At 37.9% G+C, this 20,338-nt stretch overlaps 1 protein-coding gene across 10 annotated transcripts in view; it reads left to right on the top strand.

The window, feature by feature from the left end:
* Positions 1-20,338, top strand: part of pde4d (phosphodiesterase 4D, cAMP-specific) — a 1,157,264-nt gene that overhangs the window by 1,007,087 nt on the left and 129,839 nt on the right. For 9 of the 10 annotated variants that reach the window (XM_073064478.1, XM_073064480.1, XM_073064479.1 and 6 more), the window contains 3 exons: positions 12,620-12,656; positions 14,021-14,097; positions 18,562-18,611. In XM_073064478.1, the coding sequence (XP_072920579.1) occupies positions 12,620-12,656; positions 14,021-14,097; positions 18,562-18,611 (164 nt within the window). Of the gene's footprint in view, positions 1-2,976; positions 3,049-12,619; positions 12,657-14,020; positions 14,098-18,561; positions 18,612-20,338 lie in introns of all 10 variants that reach the window. The other variant, XM_073064489.1, reaches the window with a different exon arrangement.

Genomic DNA, 20,338 nt, shown 5'->3' with positions numbered 1-20,338 from the left:
TATATCTTGTGCTAGTGTACGCAGTGCTTTCAAATTAAATGCCTACTGGAATTAAGAAGGGATTGTATGGATTTATGTGTAACTAAACAAGGATTTATCTGAATGTGTATGTTCTTGTGATATATAGATTATTCTTGTGAACGTTTAATGTCTATTATGGTGGAAATCAGTTTATCTTGCTGGTAGTCACTCTAAAATGCAGATAAACAAAAAAGTACAAATAAAAATAGAAAACATAGAAAACACAGCACAATACAGGCCCTTTGGCCCCCAAAGCTGTGCCGAACATGTGCTTACTTTATAAATTACCTAGGGTTACCCATAGCCCTCTATTTTTCTAAGCTCCATGTACCTATCCGGGAGTCTCTTAAAAGACCCTATTGTATCTGCCTCCACCACAGTCACTGGCAGCCCATTCCACACACTCACCACTCTCTGTGTTTTAAAAAAAACATTTACCCCTGACATCTCCTCTGTACCTACTTCCTAGCACCTTAAAACTGTGCCCTCTCATGTTACCCATTTTAGCCCTGGGAAAAAGCCTCTGACTTTCCACACGATCAATGCCTCTCATCTTCTTACACACCTCTATCAGGTCACCTCTCATTCTCTGTCGCTCCAAGGAGAAAAGGCTGAATTTACTCAACCCATTCTCAAAAGGCATGCTCCCCAATCCAGGCAACATCCTTGTAAATCTCCTCTGCACCCTTTCTATGGTTTCCACATCCTTCCTGTAGTGAGGTGACCAGAACTGAGCACAATACTCCATGTGGGGCCTGACCAGGGTCCTATATAGCTGTAATATTACCTCTCAGCTCTTAAATTCGATCCCATGCTCGATGAAGGCCAATGCACCATATGCCTTCTTGACCACAGAGTCAACCTGCGCAACAGCTTTGAGTGTCCTATGGACTCGAACCCCAAGATCCCTCTGATCCTCCACACTGCTAAATGTCTTACCATTAATACTATATTCTGCCATCATATTTGACCTACCAAAATGAACCACCTCACACTTATCTGGATTGAACTCCATCTGCCACTCTCAGCTCCAGTTTTGCATCCTATCAATGTCCTGCTGTAACCTTTGACAGCCCTCCACACTATCCACAACACCCCCAACCTTTGTGTCATCAGCAAATTTACTAACCCATCCTTCCACGTCCTCATCCAGGTCATTTATAAAAATCACGAAGAGAAGGAGTCCCAAGACAGATCCCTGAGGCACACCACTGGTCACCAACCTCCATGCAGAATATGACCCGTCTACAACCACTCTTTGCTTTCTGTGAGCAAACCAATTCTGGATCCATCAAGCAAGGTCCCCTTGGATCCCATGCCTCCTTACTTTCTCAATAAGCTTCGCATGGGGTACCTTATCAAATGCCTTGCTGAAATCTATATACACTACATCTACTACTCTTCCTTCATCAATGTGTTTAGTCACATCCTCAAAAAATTCAATCAGGCTTGCAAGGAGTGAAATAGAATGCATTTCTTAATTTTGCACAGAACTATTGTGAGTAATGGCACCTGGACAACAAAAACACCAAGAACTACTTAACCCCCAAGGAACTTTAATGTAAATTCACAGATTAGGGATGTACCCTTTCCTGCTTGTGGACCAAATAATGGGTTGCCCTCTCATTGGTTTCATTGAATTTCATTTAGAGATTTTAATGGTGGGACTTTTGTCAGCCAGATTTCTGCTATAATGTATTGAAGCACAGGCTATAATGTGCATGACTTAACTTCTAATCTGAGTACTGGGGATATAATGAATTACTGCACGTGCCAGTGAAAGCCCAGAGTGAGCAGATATCATTTATTCCTCTAGCTTCTGGCACAATATTGCAATGGACAAGAAATCTTGCTGAGCTCAGTACTCAGAGTGCAAAGAGAAATTCCCTGCTGATTTCCTTTAAACTCTTTAATTATTGATACAAGCCAGCAGCATATGCATGGGAAAATGGTGGCTTGACAGGTTAATGCTGCTATCATGCCTCAAATAAATCCGTTTTAATGCACTGTTTTGCAGCAATTTTGCAGTGTTGCCTTGCATTACTCGTAAGATTATCCCAACATTCTTGAAGTTGGTTTGAGGATCAAATTGTCTATGTATTTCTACAGAAATATCTGGACAACAAAATGCCAAACATTAGTTTATTTCTTGTGATTGTTCAGGAATTGAAGTTGTGAAAGTAATGATTTTGTCCATTGTGCTGTTGTACTGAAGTGTTTAGCCCCAGTAATGAGAAGGAGCTAATGAACAAACTATAGAAACTCATAATCTCTGTTACCCCATGGCCTAGACCTTGAAGTTCAAGTGAGGGCATTAAATCAGCTTTAGAAATTCTCAAATCCATTTGCATTCAATTTCATTAAAGATACTCAATCGGAAAAGCAACATGATAATATCCAACATTGAGAGATTGCAGATTACTCTAGGATCTTGTTGATATCTGTTCTATACCTGAAGTATTTCACATTTAGTTCCTCTAAGCAGTATACAGAGGAGTGTCATTCAAACACACTAAATGCCTATTTAATAATTTTTCCTTTTCTGACAATTATGTCTTTTTAGAAAGAATAAATGTGGTGTCCAGAATTGTGAAAATACGTTAAAAATCACGCCTATTATCCAATGTAGCACAATGCAAAATATACCATTCAGAGCCATAATTTGCATGAAACAACTCAGTGAAGAAAGAAAGGCAAAGTAAATGCTTAACTTAAGGTAAATGGCTATAAAACAAACTGCATGCACTATGCAGAAAAGTAATAGTTATTGTAGTTAATTTGTGGAATTTTTAATCTGGAATGTGACATCATGTCTTAGGTAATACTAAAATGTTAAGAGGTGCCCCATTATACTAAGAGAACCATTCATTAATTTTTTACCCTTGAGATCCAGTGAGATGAGCATAATCTTGATATGCTTGGGATTTATTTTTGATGACTTTGTCCTGTTGATAGGATTAATCGCCGTCAGAGGCCCTGTTTGGTTTCACGGAGATCAGAACCAGTGCTTTCACTGATGATAGGAAAGTAAGTGAATGCAGTAGTTGCTCCTTAGCATCAATACTAATGACTAAAACCTAAACAACTCCTTTGAAACCAGTGGCCTGCTGTGTTTTACCTAACTCAGTCATTCGAGGGTTCTCATTGAACTGAGGGGTTTTTCACCCAGTCCTTCCCCTCACTGTATGCCAGATTATCTCCATTCTCCATAATACATCAACACTGAATATTGAACTGAAAATACTGGATCATATAGTTTATGATTATCTAACCGAAATTCATTCCAAGAAATAGATACTAAAAGGGCACTGTATACCCTGCTAACTGCTGCAATTAATTACAAAGCTATAATCAGTAACTTGCAATCACTTGCAATCAGGGATTGAAGAAGAGATGTACAATTCATTATCAAATCTTCATCTGCTGCTACCTGTTACATAATTGTCTTATTCCATATAAAATTAATTTGAAATGAAATGCTTGACTTATGAGGTCAAGGTCAGTGGCCATTTACAGCATGTCTTATTTAGCATAGTAATATACTTTGACAATTCATGTTACAATGCAGAGAATGTCAAATACATAATAGATCTTTGTTACACATTCCATTTTGTAGCTTAAAGCAACATAGTCAAATAAAACCTGATTATTATAATCAGCTTGGTAGAAAATATGTATTGAATTTCTAATTGCAAATGTGAACTACAAATGTGGCAGTTGTTAATCTATACATGAGTATAAAATTCAACAATTGTAGTGTAGTGTAGGCCTCCGTTAGTCTCGATAGACCATGGATTTGCGCCTTTCAACACTTGCATTCACCAATTACTAATTACAATGAAACAGTTTTTCTTTTGAATTGCAAACACCTAGTGACTAACTCTAAAACGCAATTTTCTGAAGTGTTTAATCTGCGTAATCACTTCAGTATCTATCCAAACATTTTTTACATACTGTTGGCTAAACAAGAATGACTATTTAAAAAAAAGTCCCACTGAGAATTTCAAAAAATTTTAACATCATAGCTAGAGTGATCTCTTGTCATCTAAACTACTAACAAATGAAATTCGTAATATTTGCACTAATCCATTTCTTGTACAGTACATAAAATGCGGTACATTGGTGTGTTGTGCAATTTAATTACTTAGTTGGTGGTATATTTTAAAACAGCAGACTGTTTTGCATGTGCGGCAATCATCTCGTGTGATTTTTTGTTGAAATATTCAAACAGCTGATGAAGTGGCTGCAGCGTTGCAGGAACATGTAATATGATATTGAGACATAAGACTGTTCAATCCATTGTACATTTATTAACTTTCTGCCAACGATTAAGTGATGTCTTGTTTTTCAAGGGAAAATAACTACAAGCCTGAGGATAATTGCTTGGAGAGAAGAATTTCAATATTGTTTGAATGACCATTAGTTATGAATATTGTTTGCATCATTTCTGGACAGAATTTTTAAAAAATGCTTTAGCATTGCTTTAATAAACGTGGAAATCATATTATGTAATGTACATAGTATTATTTTGTAATTAAAAATATAAGTGGAGCCAAGATTCCAAGATGAGTGGATTTAACCTGAAATAAAAGGGATATTTTGTGCAATTTTGTTTTATAAACTTTATTACTCACACCTTTTCCAATTTGGTTAAAGCAAATAATGTTGACTATAAATCCTTGAACATTGATGGTATTGCTGTATGAAATACTTCCTGTGTTTATACAATCCTTTCTTTAACAATTAATTTGAAGACACTTGTTACAAACTACTTAAGTGCTGTATAAAGTCATGAAGAAATTGTAACTTCTGCCCTCTAACATGGAAAGATAGAAGGAAGGTAATAAAATAAAAGGTGAGTATTAAGGCTGTAGATATTAAAGACAATTTTGACTACAGATGATAGTCTCTAAAAGTGGTTTCTGGATGATTAATACTATATATTATTGTGTGTGTATATATGTGTATAAGGATTTTCTGGAAGTATTAGCTAATAATCAGTGTGTTACTTCAAAATATATACTAAACTGTTTTCAAAGAACTGTTCCATTAACTTGATGGCAAATAGATTTCATTAATGACATTGTTTTTAGATGAAATCTGAGAATTTCAATTTAAAGTTCAAAGAACTAGATGATAAAAATTAAGTGAATAAAGTTACATGCACAAGAATTATTGTACCTGGTAGCATTTAATGGCCATTGGTTAGTCTGGTGCAACTTATGCTTTAAGTATAACACAGTGCCTAAGGTTTTTGCGTAGTATTTTAGTAACTATTTATCACACTCTACAGCTGCAAATACAGTAAAAACAAATTTCATGACATATATGAGTGATGAATTACCTAATTCTGATATGGGTCTCCATTGTGGATTGAGAATGGGAAGGGGACAGGGAGAGAGGAATCATGGTTGGGAAAAGGGAGAGGGGAGGGAGTAGGAAACATCGGAGAGGCATTCTGTAATGATCAATAAACCAAATGTTTAAATGACCTTGCTTGGTGTCTCAGGGCTGGGCATGTCTACATCCGTGCACCGCCTATACCCCTGGCACTCCATCTCTGCCACCTGTCCCACAACCCTCCCGCAGCACTCCACTCTTGGCATTCCCAACATCCTTTGCTCCCGTCAGATTTACAAACTCGCTCACCGCTTTAGTTAACAAATACAGAACTGTGCAAAATTCTTAGGCACCTTAGTTATTTATATGTGCCTAAGACGCTTGTATAGTACTTTAAAAAAGAAGCTGTTTTTAGGATGTGGGTGCCAATGGTGAATGTTGATTGCCCATTCCAACTTACATGATAAAGTTCAAGTCTTAACACTTGTAAGCCACTGATTTTTAAATTAAAAAATCTGACCAAAAAGGCAGCATAATTGGCTATGTATTTTTTCTAGATGGTTACTAATTCACACTTGTGGGAATTTTTTTCTCTTCTACCAATATTAGATAAGTAAGTCTATTTATTTAGAATTAAATATTAAAAATTTAGAATTAATTTATTTAAAATTAAGAAATAGGAGTAGGAAAAAGGCTGCCTTCCAAGTCTGTTTTGCATAATATCTTGGCAGATCTTCTATACAATTATACCTTGCCTACCTTTCTCTATATTCCTTGCTTTCCCCCAACAAGATGCAGATGAACTATTTTCCTTTCTCTTGGAGCAAATTATAAGTTAAAGGAAAAAAAGCGCTTGCATTGTCAATCATTTTTGTAATAATTTGTTTTTTTTTGCTGCAACTCTGGCTCAGATAAGCCAATTTTCCCTGAAGTGAAGAGATAATTGAGGCAGTTATAAACAATTAGGAGGTGAAAAGGGATAAATATGGATGATGGGGTCTGTGGTATAGGAAAGGGGGTAAAATGGGAAGATCACTGGTGGATCACTGGGGGAGTGGTGGAAGAGGAGGTAAGGATTCCCTGATTGAAAAATTCAGTAGCATTGGGTTAACTATTGAGGTAGTTGAATGGTTCTGGATTCACAAGGGCTAGGCTGACAGATTTAATCCCTGAAGGACTTCAGTGATCTAGATGTCCTTCACCATTCCTCCATCATTACCACTTACCAACCCTTTTTTCCCTACTTCAACTTCTTTACATGCCCAAGAATTTATGGGCCATTTTTGCACAATACACAAATGGTCCTTAGAAACAGTCCATAATCTTTTTGTGTTTTGTAATTAATATAAACTATTTTAATATTTATGCAGTTACTATAGTACTTGTGAGACAAATCTCCAGAAATAACAGCCTTCCCTTTTTAAGGAGTTTTTAGGAGAGCTCCACTTATACATTGGTACCCCTCACAACTCTAGCTTGGCTGACTATATTTTCTGACAAATATTTTCACAATTTATATTTTAAATAATAACAATTGTCTCTTTGATTAAGAAATAATCTTGAATTTTAATACTTTTTGGAAAAAATGCTTTGATAACTAATATTTAATTAGTTTGCATTTTAAAGGGTAGAATACCAGCAATATTTATGAATATGGGGTTTCTCTGAATTCTGATTTTTAAAGTGAGCTTAAGCTAAAGGAACCCATAAGAGACAGTGATAATAATATGATGAATTTACCGTGCCACTTGAGACTGAGAAGCTAAAGTCAGATGTATCAATTTTATAGTGGACTAAAGGACATTACAAAGATATGAGAGAGGAGCTGGCCAAAGTTGACTGGAAGGGCACACTAGCAGGGATGACGGCAGTGCAGCAATGGCTGGAGTTTTTTTGGGAGCAATTCAGAAGGCACAGGATAGATTTATCACAAAGAAGAAGTATACTAAGTGTAGGATGGGGCAACTGTGGCTGATAAGGGAAGTCAAAGCCAACATAAAAGCAGAAGAAAGGACATAAATGGAGCAAAAATTAAAGGGAAGTTAGAGGATTGGGTAACTTTTCTAAGCCAACAGAAGGCAAAAAAAAACAAAAACCATGGGAGGGGGGCAAGATGAAATATGAAGGTAAGCTAGCCAACAATGCTAAAGAGGATACCAATAGTTTTTTTTCTCAGATATATAAAGGGTAAAAGAGAGGCGAGAGGACCTGTGGAAAATGACACTGGAGAGGAAGTAACGTAGGAGAAGGAAATGATGAATGAACTGTTTAAGTATTTTGCATCAGTCTTCTCTGTGGAAGACACTAGCAGTATGCCAGATGTTCTAGAGTGTCAGGGGACAAAAGTGAGTGCAGTTGCTATTACTAGGGAGAAGGTGCTTGGGAAACTGGAAGGTCTGTAGGTAGATAAGTCACCTGGACCAGATGGTGTACACCCCAGGGTTCTGAAAAAGGTTGCGGAAGAGATTGTGGAGCAATTAGTAATGATCTTTCAAGAATCAATTGATTCTGGAATGGTTCTGGAGGACAGGAAAATTGCAAATCTCACTCCACCTTTCAAGAAGGGAGGAAAGCAGAAGCAAGGAAATTATAGGCCAGTTAGCCTGACCTCAGCGGTTCGGAAGATGTTGGAGTCGATTATTATGGATGTGGTTTCGGGGTACTTGAAGGTGCATGGTAAAATAGGCCAAAGTCAGTACGGTTTTCTCAAGGGAAAGTCTTGTTTGATGAATCTGTTAGAATATAAGTTCTTCTTGGGCTTCCAGTCAGGTACAGATAACAATTTTAACTGATGTTTCGATGACAAACTCTGCCAGCTTCATCAGGAATGATGTCTAGTCCAATGGTATATATACTCCCGTTGTCCATCCATGGGGAAATAAGACAATTGTGCACAACATTCCTCCTGAATGGCTACTCGAGCCCTTAAAAGGGCTGATGGATAAAACAGGAAACAGAGCATCAAGGGGGAACCTGTCGTTACTGCCTGCCTTCCCAATATTTCCACAATTTCTGGAAGGATCGCCAGGATCCTGAAGAAATACCTAATAAATACCATCCAGAAACCTGTAAAGAAGCTCAAATCACAGTTTATGCTGGTCAAAGATGACTTGGGACTCAGGATGGTTGGCATTTACAGGATTCCCTGTGAAAGCGGAGCAGCGTATATCAGCCAGGCGGGATGCATGGTGGAAACCCGCATCAAGGAGTGCAGGATGTGTATCAGTTCGGCTTACCCGGAGAAATCAGCGGTAGCAGAACATTGCATTTGCAATGGCCATAAGATTTACTTTGTCAGCACAAAACTACTGACTGCTGATGGCTTTTGGGACCACCTGGTGAAGGAAACCATTGAAATAAAACTAAAGAAAAATAATTTTAACAAAGACAAAGGTTTAGTTCTAAGTAAGAACTGGAATTTGCTTGTAAACAAGGTGTGACAGCGGAACCCTGATTGGACGAGCACTAACCAATCAAGAGGGACAGACGGCAGAGGTATATATACCGCCGGACTCGATGTGCCTAGGCATCCTCCCTGGTGAAGATGGCAGAGTTTGTCATCGAAACGTTGGTTAAAATTGATACCTGTACCCAGCTGGAAGCCCGAGATGATTTTGTTCATCATTTACGCTGGGAAAGCACTAATCAGATTTGAAAAAGGATGGAATTCTTTGAAGAAATAAAAAGCAAAATGGACAAAGAATAATCGGTGAATGTTCTGAATCTGGATTTTCAGAGGGCCTTGCCAAAGTGCAGCTGACGAGGTTGCTGGGCAAAATAAGAGCACATGGTATTACAGGAAAGATACTAGCATGTATAGAATATTGGCTGATTGGCAGGAGACAAAGAGTGGGCCTTTTTTGATTGGCTGCCTGTGACTATTTGTGTTCTGCAGAGGTTGGTGTTGGGACTGCTTCTTTTTAGGTTGTATGTCAATAATTTGGATGATGGAATTGATAGCTCTGTGGCCAAGCTTGCAGACAATACGAAGATAGGTGGAGGGTCAGATAGTGTTGAGGAAGCAGGGAGACAGATTAGGAGATTGGGAAAGAAGTGGCAAATGGAATACAGTGTTGGGAAGTGTATGGCCATGCACTTTGGTAGAAGGAATAAAAGCATAGGCTATTTTTAAATGGAGTGTAGAGGTTCTTGATTAGTCAAGGCATGAAAGGTTACGGGGAGAAGGCAGGAGAATGGAGTTGAGAGGGAAATGAATCAACCACGATGAAATAACAGTAGAACTGATGGGCTGAATGGTCTAATTCTGTTCCTACATCTTATGGGCTCAAAGTGACTGGGTAGAAGACCATAAGTTATTGGGTTTCCAGCCTTGAACTTATTAAAACCATAATAACCATTACTCAAAAGTCACAGTACCTCTTCTGGCCCCGGCTATGTTTAGAATAATTTTTTTGGGATCACATTCTTTTTCATTGGAGTCATCCCATATACTCATAGTGCTGCTGATTATCAGTGTCCACAGTGAGACACAAAGATGCCTCAATAGTATCTATAACAAGGCAAAGATACAACGTGTTATGTATCAGTTAGAGAATTGTTGTCCTAGAACTTTAAGATAATGTAGTTCCAACTTTCAACTTCTTACCTATTCTGGGCAAGTCTAAAATTATCTGGCTGAGTGGATAGCTTTTTTTGGCAAGCCTTTTGAAGATAATGAAGGTGTTAAACACAAAGTGCAGTAATTCATTTGGGATTTGCTGTTAATGACGCAAGCATTTCTGTTGTGGAAAGCTGATATCTACACACACAAATGACAAATGCAGTTAATTGTAATAAAGGGTATTTTGAAGCAGAGTTTTTATTCTGCACAGAAGGCGACTGCCGCACGCTGTTAGGAGAATAACAAAATGAAGTGCTCCCAACTTGAGACATGCATTTTTTGAGAATATGTGAGTCTTTGTGGTATTATGCCAAAAATCAAAAATCGTGATGTGAAACTGAAGACACAATCAGAAGGAAAACATTTTTAAAAAAACATCTGTACTGCACATAACTTACACAGGGCTTTAGTAGGGTAGTCTATATTCATTTATATGCTACTGAGAAGCATTGTTCCACCCTTTTTTATTAAAGCCTATCAATGTTAATATAAGCACAAGCAATTCTGCAGATGCTGAAAATCCATAGAAACAAACACAAAATGTTGGAGGAACTCAGCAGGCCAGGTAGTATTCAGGCCAAGACCATTTATCAGCACTTGGTGTTACTATGTTAGATATTAATTACAAAGCTTATCCAGAAAATTGAAGTAAATGTTTTTAATAAGTTTACTTATACAACTGAAACCCTATTGCTCTACTATTGAAAGCAAAATAAAGATCTATAGCTCCCAAAATTTCCATCATAATTTATGCCATCATCTTATTAATTGCGCATCCCCTCCAAAACAAGAATTTGAATGCTTTATTTAAATAAAAGCAGCAACAGTTATTTATCATTACCAGATGACTTGAAGATTCTTCAATCTTTATTTTGCATATAGTGAGAACTTTACTTTTTAAAGGAAAATGAAGTTGAAACCCAGGAGATTATGTGCCATTTGTGGGTATATGATACTAAAGAAAAAGAGAAATCCATTGGCATGACAGCCATAACTATAACAAAAATATTCAATGAATTATTACAAAGCTAAAAGCTTAGTTATATTTGTTGTGGTTCTATAGTTCTAACGGTGTGGTTTTTGTCATATCATTGAGGTTAATAGCTCTGTTATTGTTTGTAACAATAAATTAATTTCACTGAATACGTACACAACGCTGGAAGAACTCAGCAGGCCAGGCAGCATCCGTGAGAAAAGAGTAGCCACCGTTTCGTGCCGAGACCCTTCATCAGGAATGGGGGGGAAGAGAGGGCCGCGGCCCAGTAATAGAGATAGGGGAGGGGGTAGGGTCTAGAGGCGCCAGGTGGAAAATCAATCAGAGGAAAGATAAAGGGGGTAGGGGGAGGGGATAAGCTTGAAAGAACTGTAGAGATAAAGAAGCAGAAAGTTGAAAGGGGAGAGAGGCAGAGAATGACCTGGGATAGGGGAAGGGGGAGGGGGAGGGAATTACCGGAAATTGGAGAATTCAATGTTCATACCACCAGGCTGGAGGTTACCCAGACGGTAGATGAGGTGTTGCTCCTCCAACCTGAGTTTGGCCTCATCATGGCAGTAGAGGAGGCCATGAATGGACATATCTAGATGGGAATGAGAGGCAGAGTTGAAGTGGGTGGCAACCGGGAGGTCCTGTCTATTGTGACGGATGGAGCGTAGGTGCTCGACGAAGTGGTCCCCCAATCTGCATTGGGTCTCGCCGATGTAGAGGAGGCCGCACCAGGAGCACCAGATGGAATAGACAACTCCAGCAGACTCGCAGGTAAAGTGTTGCCTCACCTGGAAGGACTGTCTGGGGCCCAGAATGGTGGTAAGGGGGGAGGTGTGGGGACAAGTGTAGCATTTGCGCTTGCAGGGATAATTAATTAATTTCACTGTCTGGCTTATTAAAAATACCCAAAGAGAAATGTGTGTTATGTTGTGATTTCCTCAATGTAACATTAAAACTCCAATAACCTGTCATAGATTGGATTTCGGCAGTACTGGACTGGAATATTTCGCTGTCAGTTGAATGTTATTCCTTATTAATACCCCAACAAATGTTTAATTAAGTTCAAGAAATGAGTAAGAGCAGGCAGTACTTCGTATGAGAGATACCGAACCACCAGGATCTCCAAATTGTCAAATAATATACTATTGGAGTTTTATTGTACTGTTCTGATCGGGTTTTTGAAAGTTGTTGATTCTTAGAAAAGCATCGCGTGAGTGAAAACATGAAGTACTGAGAAAAGTTCAAGGTTATTCATTTTTAATGGCAAGTGTTTTTAATGCCGTTTTAATTTCAGTGGTTGAACATCTATTCAAGCTTTCAGAGTAGCTATATTAAAGGTGCTAGTGCTGACTTTACAATTCCAGAAATTCGTGTATCTACAAATTTTCTCCTGTTAAAATCCAATATGAAAACTTGTCTGTCACTCTGGCAAGTCCACAGAATCCCTCAGACGGGCTCATTTGAATCTTACGATACAAATCAGGTGCCAAGTGACTGTATATAATTTATAACATGCCTAACATTGTTTCATGAAGAAATGAAAATGTTTAAAATTAATCGTTCTGTGATAATATCCTTACTCACTTTCACTTTATTTAATAGATAAAATATTTTTGACAACATATAACTAATAATTTATTCATATTTTGCAGTCATGGAGATGACCTAATAGTGACTCCCTTTGCACAGGTAAGTTACTTCATCATTCACGTACCATAGTTTCAAGTTATTGAGCTGATTCACTTTACAAGCCTGAATTGTGCAATGAAAGAGGATTAGTGCATGTGGTCCATTTTCCACATTCATTTCATGTTAAAGGACAAGATACATCATTTAGGGCTTCAGTTTATTATGCAAATGTTTACTCTATGACAAGTAATTATTTGTGGGGTTAAAGAATCAAATCTTTATGATTTTGTCAGCTTTTGCAAGTTATATTTTATAGTTATTATTCCATTTGTGTTAGTGTCGATTGCATGCACCTAAGTAGACAAGAATAACTGAAGCAACACACGGAGCACTGGAAGAGCTCAGCAGGTCAGGCCACGTCCATGAAGGAGAATGGGCAGTCGGCATATTGGGCCGAAACCCTTCATCTCAACTGAAAGCTGGAGGAGGAGAGGCAATATAAAAAGGTGGAGTGAAAGGATGAAGATTGCAGGTGGATCGAGGTGGAGGGGGCATATCAGTGGATGAGGGAAGGGGAGAGAGTGAGAACAGTGTCAAAAGTTGGGAAGTGAGAAAGGGTTGAAGCTGATGGAATCTGATAGCAGAGGTCGGAAAAGCATAGGATAAAGGGAGGGAGATGGCGAGGGAACTGGTGAGAGAAACATGAGGGTGATGAGCAGTGTGGGGGTGAAAAAAGAAATGGGGTTGGTATGGGGGGGGAGAGATGATTTTAATTAAGTTTAAAACAATTTAATTTTAAAATATTCTTGTATCTCCAAACATGACTGAAGAATTGAATACAAGTTTAGATGGGGAGTACAGTGTTACAGATGTATTATGGTGAAGGAATTGTAAAAGAACATGAGATTAGATGCATAACAATTTGTTTGAATGAACTCCAAGGTGACAGAAATCAGAAAGATTCATTTCTATTCACTTTCTGGAAGCCACCAGATGGCACTGTGCTGCCCGACTTGAACATGAAGTGTACAAGAAAGGCAAATAAATTGTAATGATATAATAGGATAAAGATTTTCTTTTGACTGATGAAGATCAAGTTAATATTGATTATCTTAGCTAATTAATTTAGCATCCATCTGTAGTCAAATCAATGCTTTGAATGAAATTAGATGAATCATTGGATATAAGGTTTAACGGGCAACATTATTGCATGTTTTTGCATATCATACTTTTGCAAGTGCACTTCATATTCTCATTGACTAGTTCTGTGTAAATGTCGATGCTGATTAATAGAACAGAACCATGACCATTACTTCACTGTCTGAGGTCATCAGCACATTCCAAAATGTAGTGATATGTGTATATCAGAAGATTCCCAAATGTTGGTTTCCATTATACGTACATTCATATTTTTATTTCATTAGGTGCTGGCAAGTCTGCGCACTGTAAGGAACAACTTTGCTACACTAACCAACTTGCAAGATCGAGCATCCAGCAGCAAGTAAGAGCTCTTTGTTTCACTAGGTGGCAGTGATGTAGCATAAATCAATGTCAATTTTGAGTCCTCATACCCTGGAGTTTTACAGTGTAGAAGAATGTTATTTAATCTATCAGCTCTCTGTTTTTCTCTCCATATTATGTGACTTTTACTTGTCAGGGAGTCTATTGTTAAGTTACTGGATTATTATCCAGAGTCTTGGGTGATTGTTTCCGAGACTTCACTACAAATCCAAACACAGCAGCTGAGAAGTTTAATTAAAGTAATGTAATTAAATCTGGATTTAATGTATAATACCATTTCTGATTATCATAAGATCACTAGATTATTGTGTAAACCAACATGGTTCATTAAAGCCCTTTAGGAAAGGATATCTGCTATCCTTACCTCCAGTACATGTGACTCCCGGCCACTGATGTCTTTGACCTGCTGTATGAAATGATCAACAAAACAGTCTGTCCAATGGCAGCTTGGGATGGGCAGCAAGAGTATCAGGAGGTTCTACATCTGCAAAGGGCTTCAGAAAGCAAGGCAGGGTCGGAGAGAACTGTGTAACCTCCAGACAGGTTTGCGGCAACCTCGCCTTCTGCAGTCAAAGCAGGTGGATGTGAGGGAGGAGTTAGAGAGGTGAACGGCCAGCAAGCCCAGCACTTCGCCGTCGCATCCTCCAAGATCATCTTCCAAACCAGGGTCCGCACTGTGGAACAGGTATCCCTCTATGCCTTTCCTATCCATGTACCTGCCAAAACGCCTTTTAAACTCTATCTGCCTTCATTTCCTTCTCTGGCACCTTGTTCCAGATCTTCACCACGTTCAGCTCTCCTTTAAATTTTTTCCTTCTCACCTTAAACTTCTACCCTCTAATTAGAATTTACCTTGTTCTGGTTTTATGAACTTTGAGAAGGTGAACCCCACTCAGCTTCCTACATTCCAGTAAAAGTAAACCCAGCCTATCCAGTCTCTCTATATAATGACCGCCCTCTATTCCAAGCATCACCCCAGTGAATTTAGGAAGTGGATGAAGACTTGGCAAATGGAGTTTGATGTGGGATAATGTGAGGTTATAAACCTCAGTAGAAGCAATCCTAACACATCCGTCCATTCAAATCCCATGCAGCACAAATAGTCCTTGATGAGTCAAGGGACATCTTTTCAACGGTGTGACAATATCTGACTCCAACATCCTTTTGGGCATTCCAACCACCCTCTGGCTGAAGTAAAATATTTCCTCAGAACCCATCTAAACTTTCAGCTCCATATCCAAAATGCATGGCCACTGCTTTCAGATAGCCCTGCGGTGAGAAGGTGTTTACTGTTAATCAGCCTTTCTATAACTTGCATCATTTTATAAATCCCAAACAGGTCGTCTCTTCAGCCTCCTCTAATCTCAGAAAAACAAACCAGATCAATCCAATCTCTGCTTATAACTCACTGGCTCCACCCCAGACAACACCCTGGTGTATCCCTTCTACTAGAATACTGATTGAATGATCCAAAAAGCTGAAGCCCTGCCTGTCTGACAAATCTCTAGCTATACACTCACTTGCCATATCTTCCTAAGTTTATTTTTTATTGATAGATGCTAACAGAAGAGACTTATATATTGCAACCTCTATGACCTACTTATTAAACATCTTTCCTCTTCCTTATACTACAGCTGCAAGGCTTCAAATCTCTTTGTCTCAGTGCTCTTATTACTGACATGGAGCGTGAGTTCCAAAGCTTCCCTCTATCTCTTCACTTGACATTCTTGTTCCCATTAATCTCCCTTGCCTGTCACCAGCAAGGCAAAATAAGATAGTAACCGATCTGTCTTGCTGATCCATTGCACCCCTGGCTGTCATATATCTAGCTACTTCTATGTCTCTGCTATCGTTGCACTCTTTCAACCAGCTTGTCCCTTTGAAATCCAGCACTTGACTCCAAAGTTACATCATCTTACCCCATATCCGATGTTCAATACTGGTATTTTTTTGAGCTACACATCTGGATCGAACCTCCACTGGTTTCTTTTCCGGCTATTCCAGATTGCCACTCGCTTGCTTCTCTGAACTCTCGTCAGTCAATGTGTCCATCACTCGCTGGCCTGTGATTCAGGAAGCACAGCTACCCACATGCTGTGCAATGGGCTCAGCTGCTCCCTGGGCTGAGAAACCACCAGTATTAATCAGTGCAGCGGCAGAGATATCCTGTGACGTCGGAGAGCATGGTCACTCAGAGTTCCAGACACTATTTTCCATGACTATTCTCTGCAGCGCTACAGTTTCTAGGAAATTATTGGACTTGTTGATTGTGAACTGCATGGCCTGCCTCTTGCCTGCTTCCAACATGTTGTCCTGTATGTTAGAATCTAATAGTTATGTAGCAGCTAAAATAAACCCATTTTTCCTGATTTATCCTCCTTTCAACTAATAATAGTTGCCGCATCACGGTCTCTGTTATTATTTTACTTTTCTTAGAATTTCAGAAATCAGTTGGAGTCTATGCCTTTTCATCCTCAGATATTAATCATCAGGCTCCTCTTGAGTTGCTTGTGTTCAGTTTGAGCATTTTTTTCAAGAGTCATCTGCATCTGAATAAGCTCTTAGCTGTCAGCACCCACTCTTGATGGTTTTTGACCTTTGTTCTTGCCTCCTCTGAAGTATCATAAATATTTCTGTAATGACTTGCACTCCAGTATAAATCTGCCCACTTTACCTTCAATGTGGCCATCCTTTTCTTTGTATGGCACTGTGCTGATAGAAGGTTTGCTTTCTCTTTTGTTGATAATGTACACTTGTATCTTCTTGGCTGTTTCAAGCTCCCATTTCATAACTTTATAGAATTAATAAAACATCATTTTTCTACTCATCATGCCTATTAATTAAAAATGAGTCATTTTAATTTCCAAACTAAATTTAATTTTATTGGTCCTATTATCCTCTTAAGCAGAAGTCTCATTCAATAGTTCAATTTTCAAAGTGTTAATCTGTGTGATACAAGTGAGGCAACTCTTTCATTTTTGTTTTCTGTTGGATAACCTTTTCTTTTCCTATTTTATTCTATTCTAAACTTAAATTTTACCACAGTGACTGGGTTGGGGGGTTGGACAGTGAATAACATAGAACAGGTGAAAGTTCATTAATAATTTATGAAAGCAATAAGATTGTGATTTTCATTGCTGTCTGCTTTTAATAGAATTGGAAATGGTACATGTACTGAGGTACAATGAAAATGCAGTGAAAAGCTTGTCTTGCATATTATTAGCATATATCAAATTAGAAACTGAAAGCTTAGAAAGGTGTACAGTAGACCATCGATGCATCACCAATCATCAACAAAGTCAATTTGCCCCTGTTTTTCCCAAATGTTGCCCTAACTTTCACTCATCCTCTATCTTAACATCCAGGAGCAGGTTGTGCGACTTTTTAGTTCCTTTTAAGATTAACGTCATAAATTGACAAGTTTAGGCTACATCACTACATATAGCTTTCTAACTTTGAATTATTGTATGGTATTCGTATCTAAATATATTTAAAGTGGAAATCTAAATGTAGAAAGTGTTTTTCGTAACATTTCTCAATATCCTGTATCATTTCTCAGATATCACATGCATAGCAATTAATGCACTCTGGCGCCCCCTGCTGCTGCTGATTTAAAACTGCAATAGCAACCTCAGTGAATAGTTGTATAACAATTAACAAATGCTTTATTCCAATGCGTACATCTGTGTTGTCTACTTATTGAAACTGTTATCTCTCTTATTTAATGTGCATCTTAAAAAAGACTAAAGTAGATATATTAAGTCATTTTGAGGAAGGAGTTGTGGGTCAATGGGAACAAAATAACAAGGCCAATATATTCTATGAAAATAATTCTGATAAGGATAACAATTCAAATAAAAACATTGTTAAAAATAGAAAGTTTTCAAAAAGCAGTTCAATTAAAATCTTACACTTGGGGAAATATGTTTGTGGTGCTGTGTAGTAAATATTTTTCATGTGATTATTGTTTCTTCACAAATATATGCTTTATTGTTTAAAAACAAAGTACTACAAACATTTGTAGAAGTACTTAGTTGGTCAGGTAGCATCTGTGAGGAGAAGAGCATGGTTAATCTTTCAGTTTGATACTGAGCTCTGAAGGATCTCTGACCTGAAATATTAACTGTTTCTCTCTGAACATTTTCTGGCTAAACTACTGCATATTCCTAGCATTTCTTGTTTTTATACAAGCATATTAACTGATTATTGTACAAAAAAAGGAAAGTACTGTATTTTTGAATTAAGATATATTTTAACAGAAAGTTAGAACTGTTAGCATGTTTGACCATGTTTAGATATATCAGTTGGGAATACCTGTTAATGGGATAATTCTTCAGAAGAATGATGAAAAGCAAGATTTACCAGTTGATTGTCAGAATTCCCTGAACTTTGAAATGAAGGATGCTATTTAAATTCTCTAACTTTCTGTTTTATTCTAATTCAGGCGCTCACCAATATGTAACCAACCACCCATGAATAAGCCAAGTTTCACAGGTAAATTTATTTGAACTGCTTGCTTCTTTCTCCATTGTAAATGATAGCAAGTTGCATATTCAGTCCATCCTGCTTAGGAGGAGAGTACCTGTGCTGCTTGGCAGAATGTAGTTCACATCTGAAAGTTTTCTTCTGCTTCCTACCTTAATTAAGTAAGCAATTTATGACTTCCTCGGCCACAGTAACTTAAATGTCCCGTGGTGTTAACTTAAAGCAGCATTGCTAAACATCATACAATATAATCCAAACGTTGCCATACCTTGCATGTTGAAGAGGAAAAAACAAAAATGGAAGGACCCTTTTTTCGATGAATTATTACCGCCAGAAATCTGCAAAAAGGCAATTTGCATCCATAAAATGAACAAGTTAGAAGAAAACCTGAAGCTGAGGAAGAATGTGAGAAGTGAATCTTCACAAAAATATGTTTCGAGATCTACACAAAATAGAATAAATACTTCTTGTCTTAAGATTAGATGTAACTTAGATGTAGAGGTTTATAGCACCAAAGGAAGCCAGTGTGCCTGTGCTTTCTCTCAGGTAAAAGTGTCTCCATCTTGCCCTGCCACTGAAATACAAAATAGAGGAGCGGAATTAGGCCACTTGGCCCATCGAGTCTGCTCTGCCCTTTGATCAAGGCCGAATTATTTCCCTCTCACCCCCATTCTCCTTCCTTCTCCCCATAACATTTGGCATCCTTACTAATTAATCACTACTTTAAATATCCCCATTTGACTTGGCCTCAACAGCTGTCTGTGGCAGTAAACCACACAGACTCATCACCCTCTGGCTAAAGAAACTCCTCCCCATCTCTAGGACGTCTTCTATTCTGGGGCTGTGCCCTCTAGTCATAGACTTTAATAATCATAAATGATAAATACAGTTCTGTACAAATGTAATGTTTCATTTTCATGTAAAATGTTTATGTAAGTAGATCATGTTGTTGGGAAGACCAAGCATTTTGTGTGTCACTTGAACTAAGCCTGTAGGGTAGTTTTAATTTGTTGGTTTCTGGCATTGGAAGAACATGTGAACAACATAAGTTCTGAAAGGGTTTTGGAAAAGAAAAAAAATTAGCATCAGATCCAATGAAACCTGATTCTCTGAGCTGTTTTAATAACTTTAAAATTGTCAAATATTTAAGGTAAGTTTTTTAAAGTGTGTTTCAGATCTTCTGTATCCTGTTAAGTTGAAAGTAATTCCATAAGTATGTTCCAATGACTTGTATCGCTATTGGAATTCATTCACACAGAGAGGCTTAGAGGTGAAAAAATCTTATTATTTAGAAAAAAAACACATTCAGTAATGTAATAAAGATTGCTATCAATTAAAACTGTTCAACCAGCCATGCCTGGAACCAATGTGCATTTGATTATTCTTAAACCTAAATATATCTTGTACAATTTGCAAATTCAAATTGTAGTGTTCGTGTTTGTAATGGCAGCACCTTACATTGACCTCAGCAAGGTGTCCAATGCTTCATGGGATCACTATCATGTAAAAGTTAGCTGCATGAGGAGAAATTGTGATGAGATTTAGGAAGGCAATTCTAGATCTTAGTGCTAATTTGGTGCATTTTACATAATTTATAAATAAAATTACAGATTTTTCCCCAATGTTTCCTTTAAAGGCAATATGCAAGTCTGCTTACTGCTTAAAATTGTGAAATTCATGTTTCAACTTGCTGTCTGCAGTGGCACTGAGAGAAAAGCAAATGGGAGAAGTTTTTA

The sequence above is a fragment of the Hemitrygon akajei genome, chromosome 13 (genome assembly GCF_048418815.1).
Source record: "Hemitrygon akajei chromosome 13, sHemAka1.3, whole genome shotgun sequence".
Classification (NCBI taxonomy): Eukaryota; Metazoa; Chordata; class Chondrichthyes; order Myliobatiformes; family Dasyatidae; genus Hemitrygon; species Hemitrygon akajei.
This window is presented reverse-complemented; position numbering and strand designations above follow the sequence as displayed.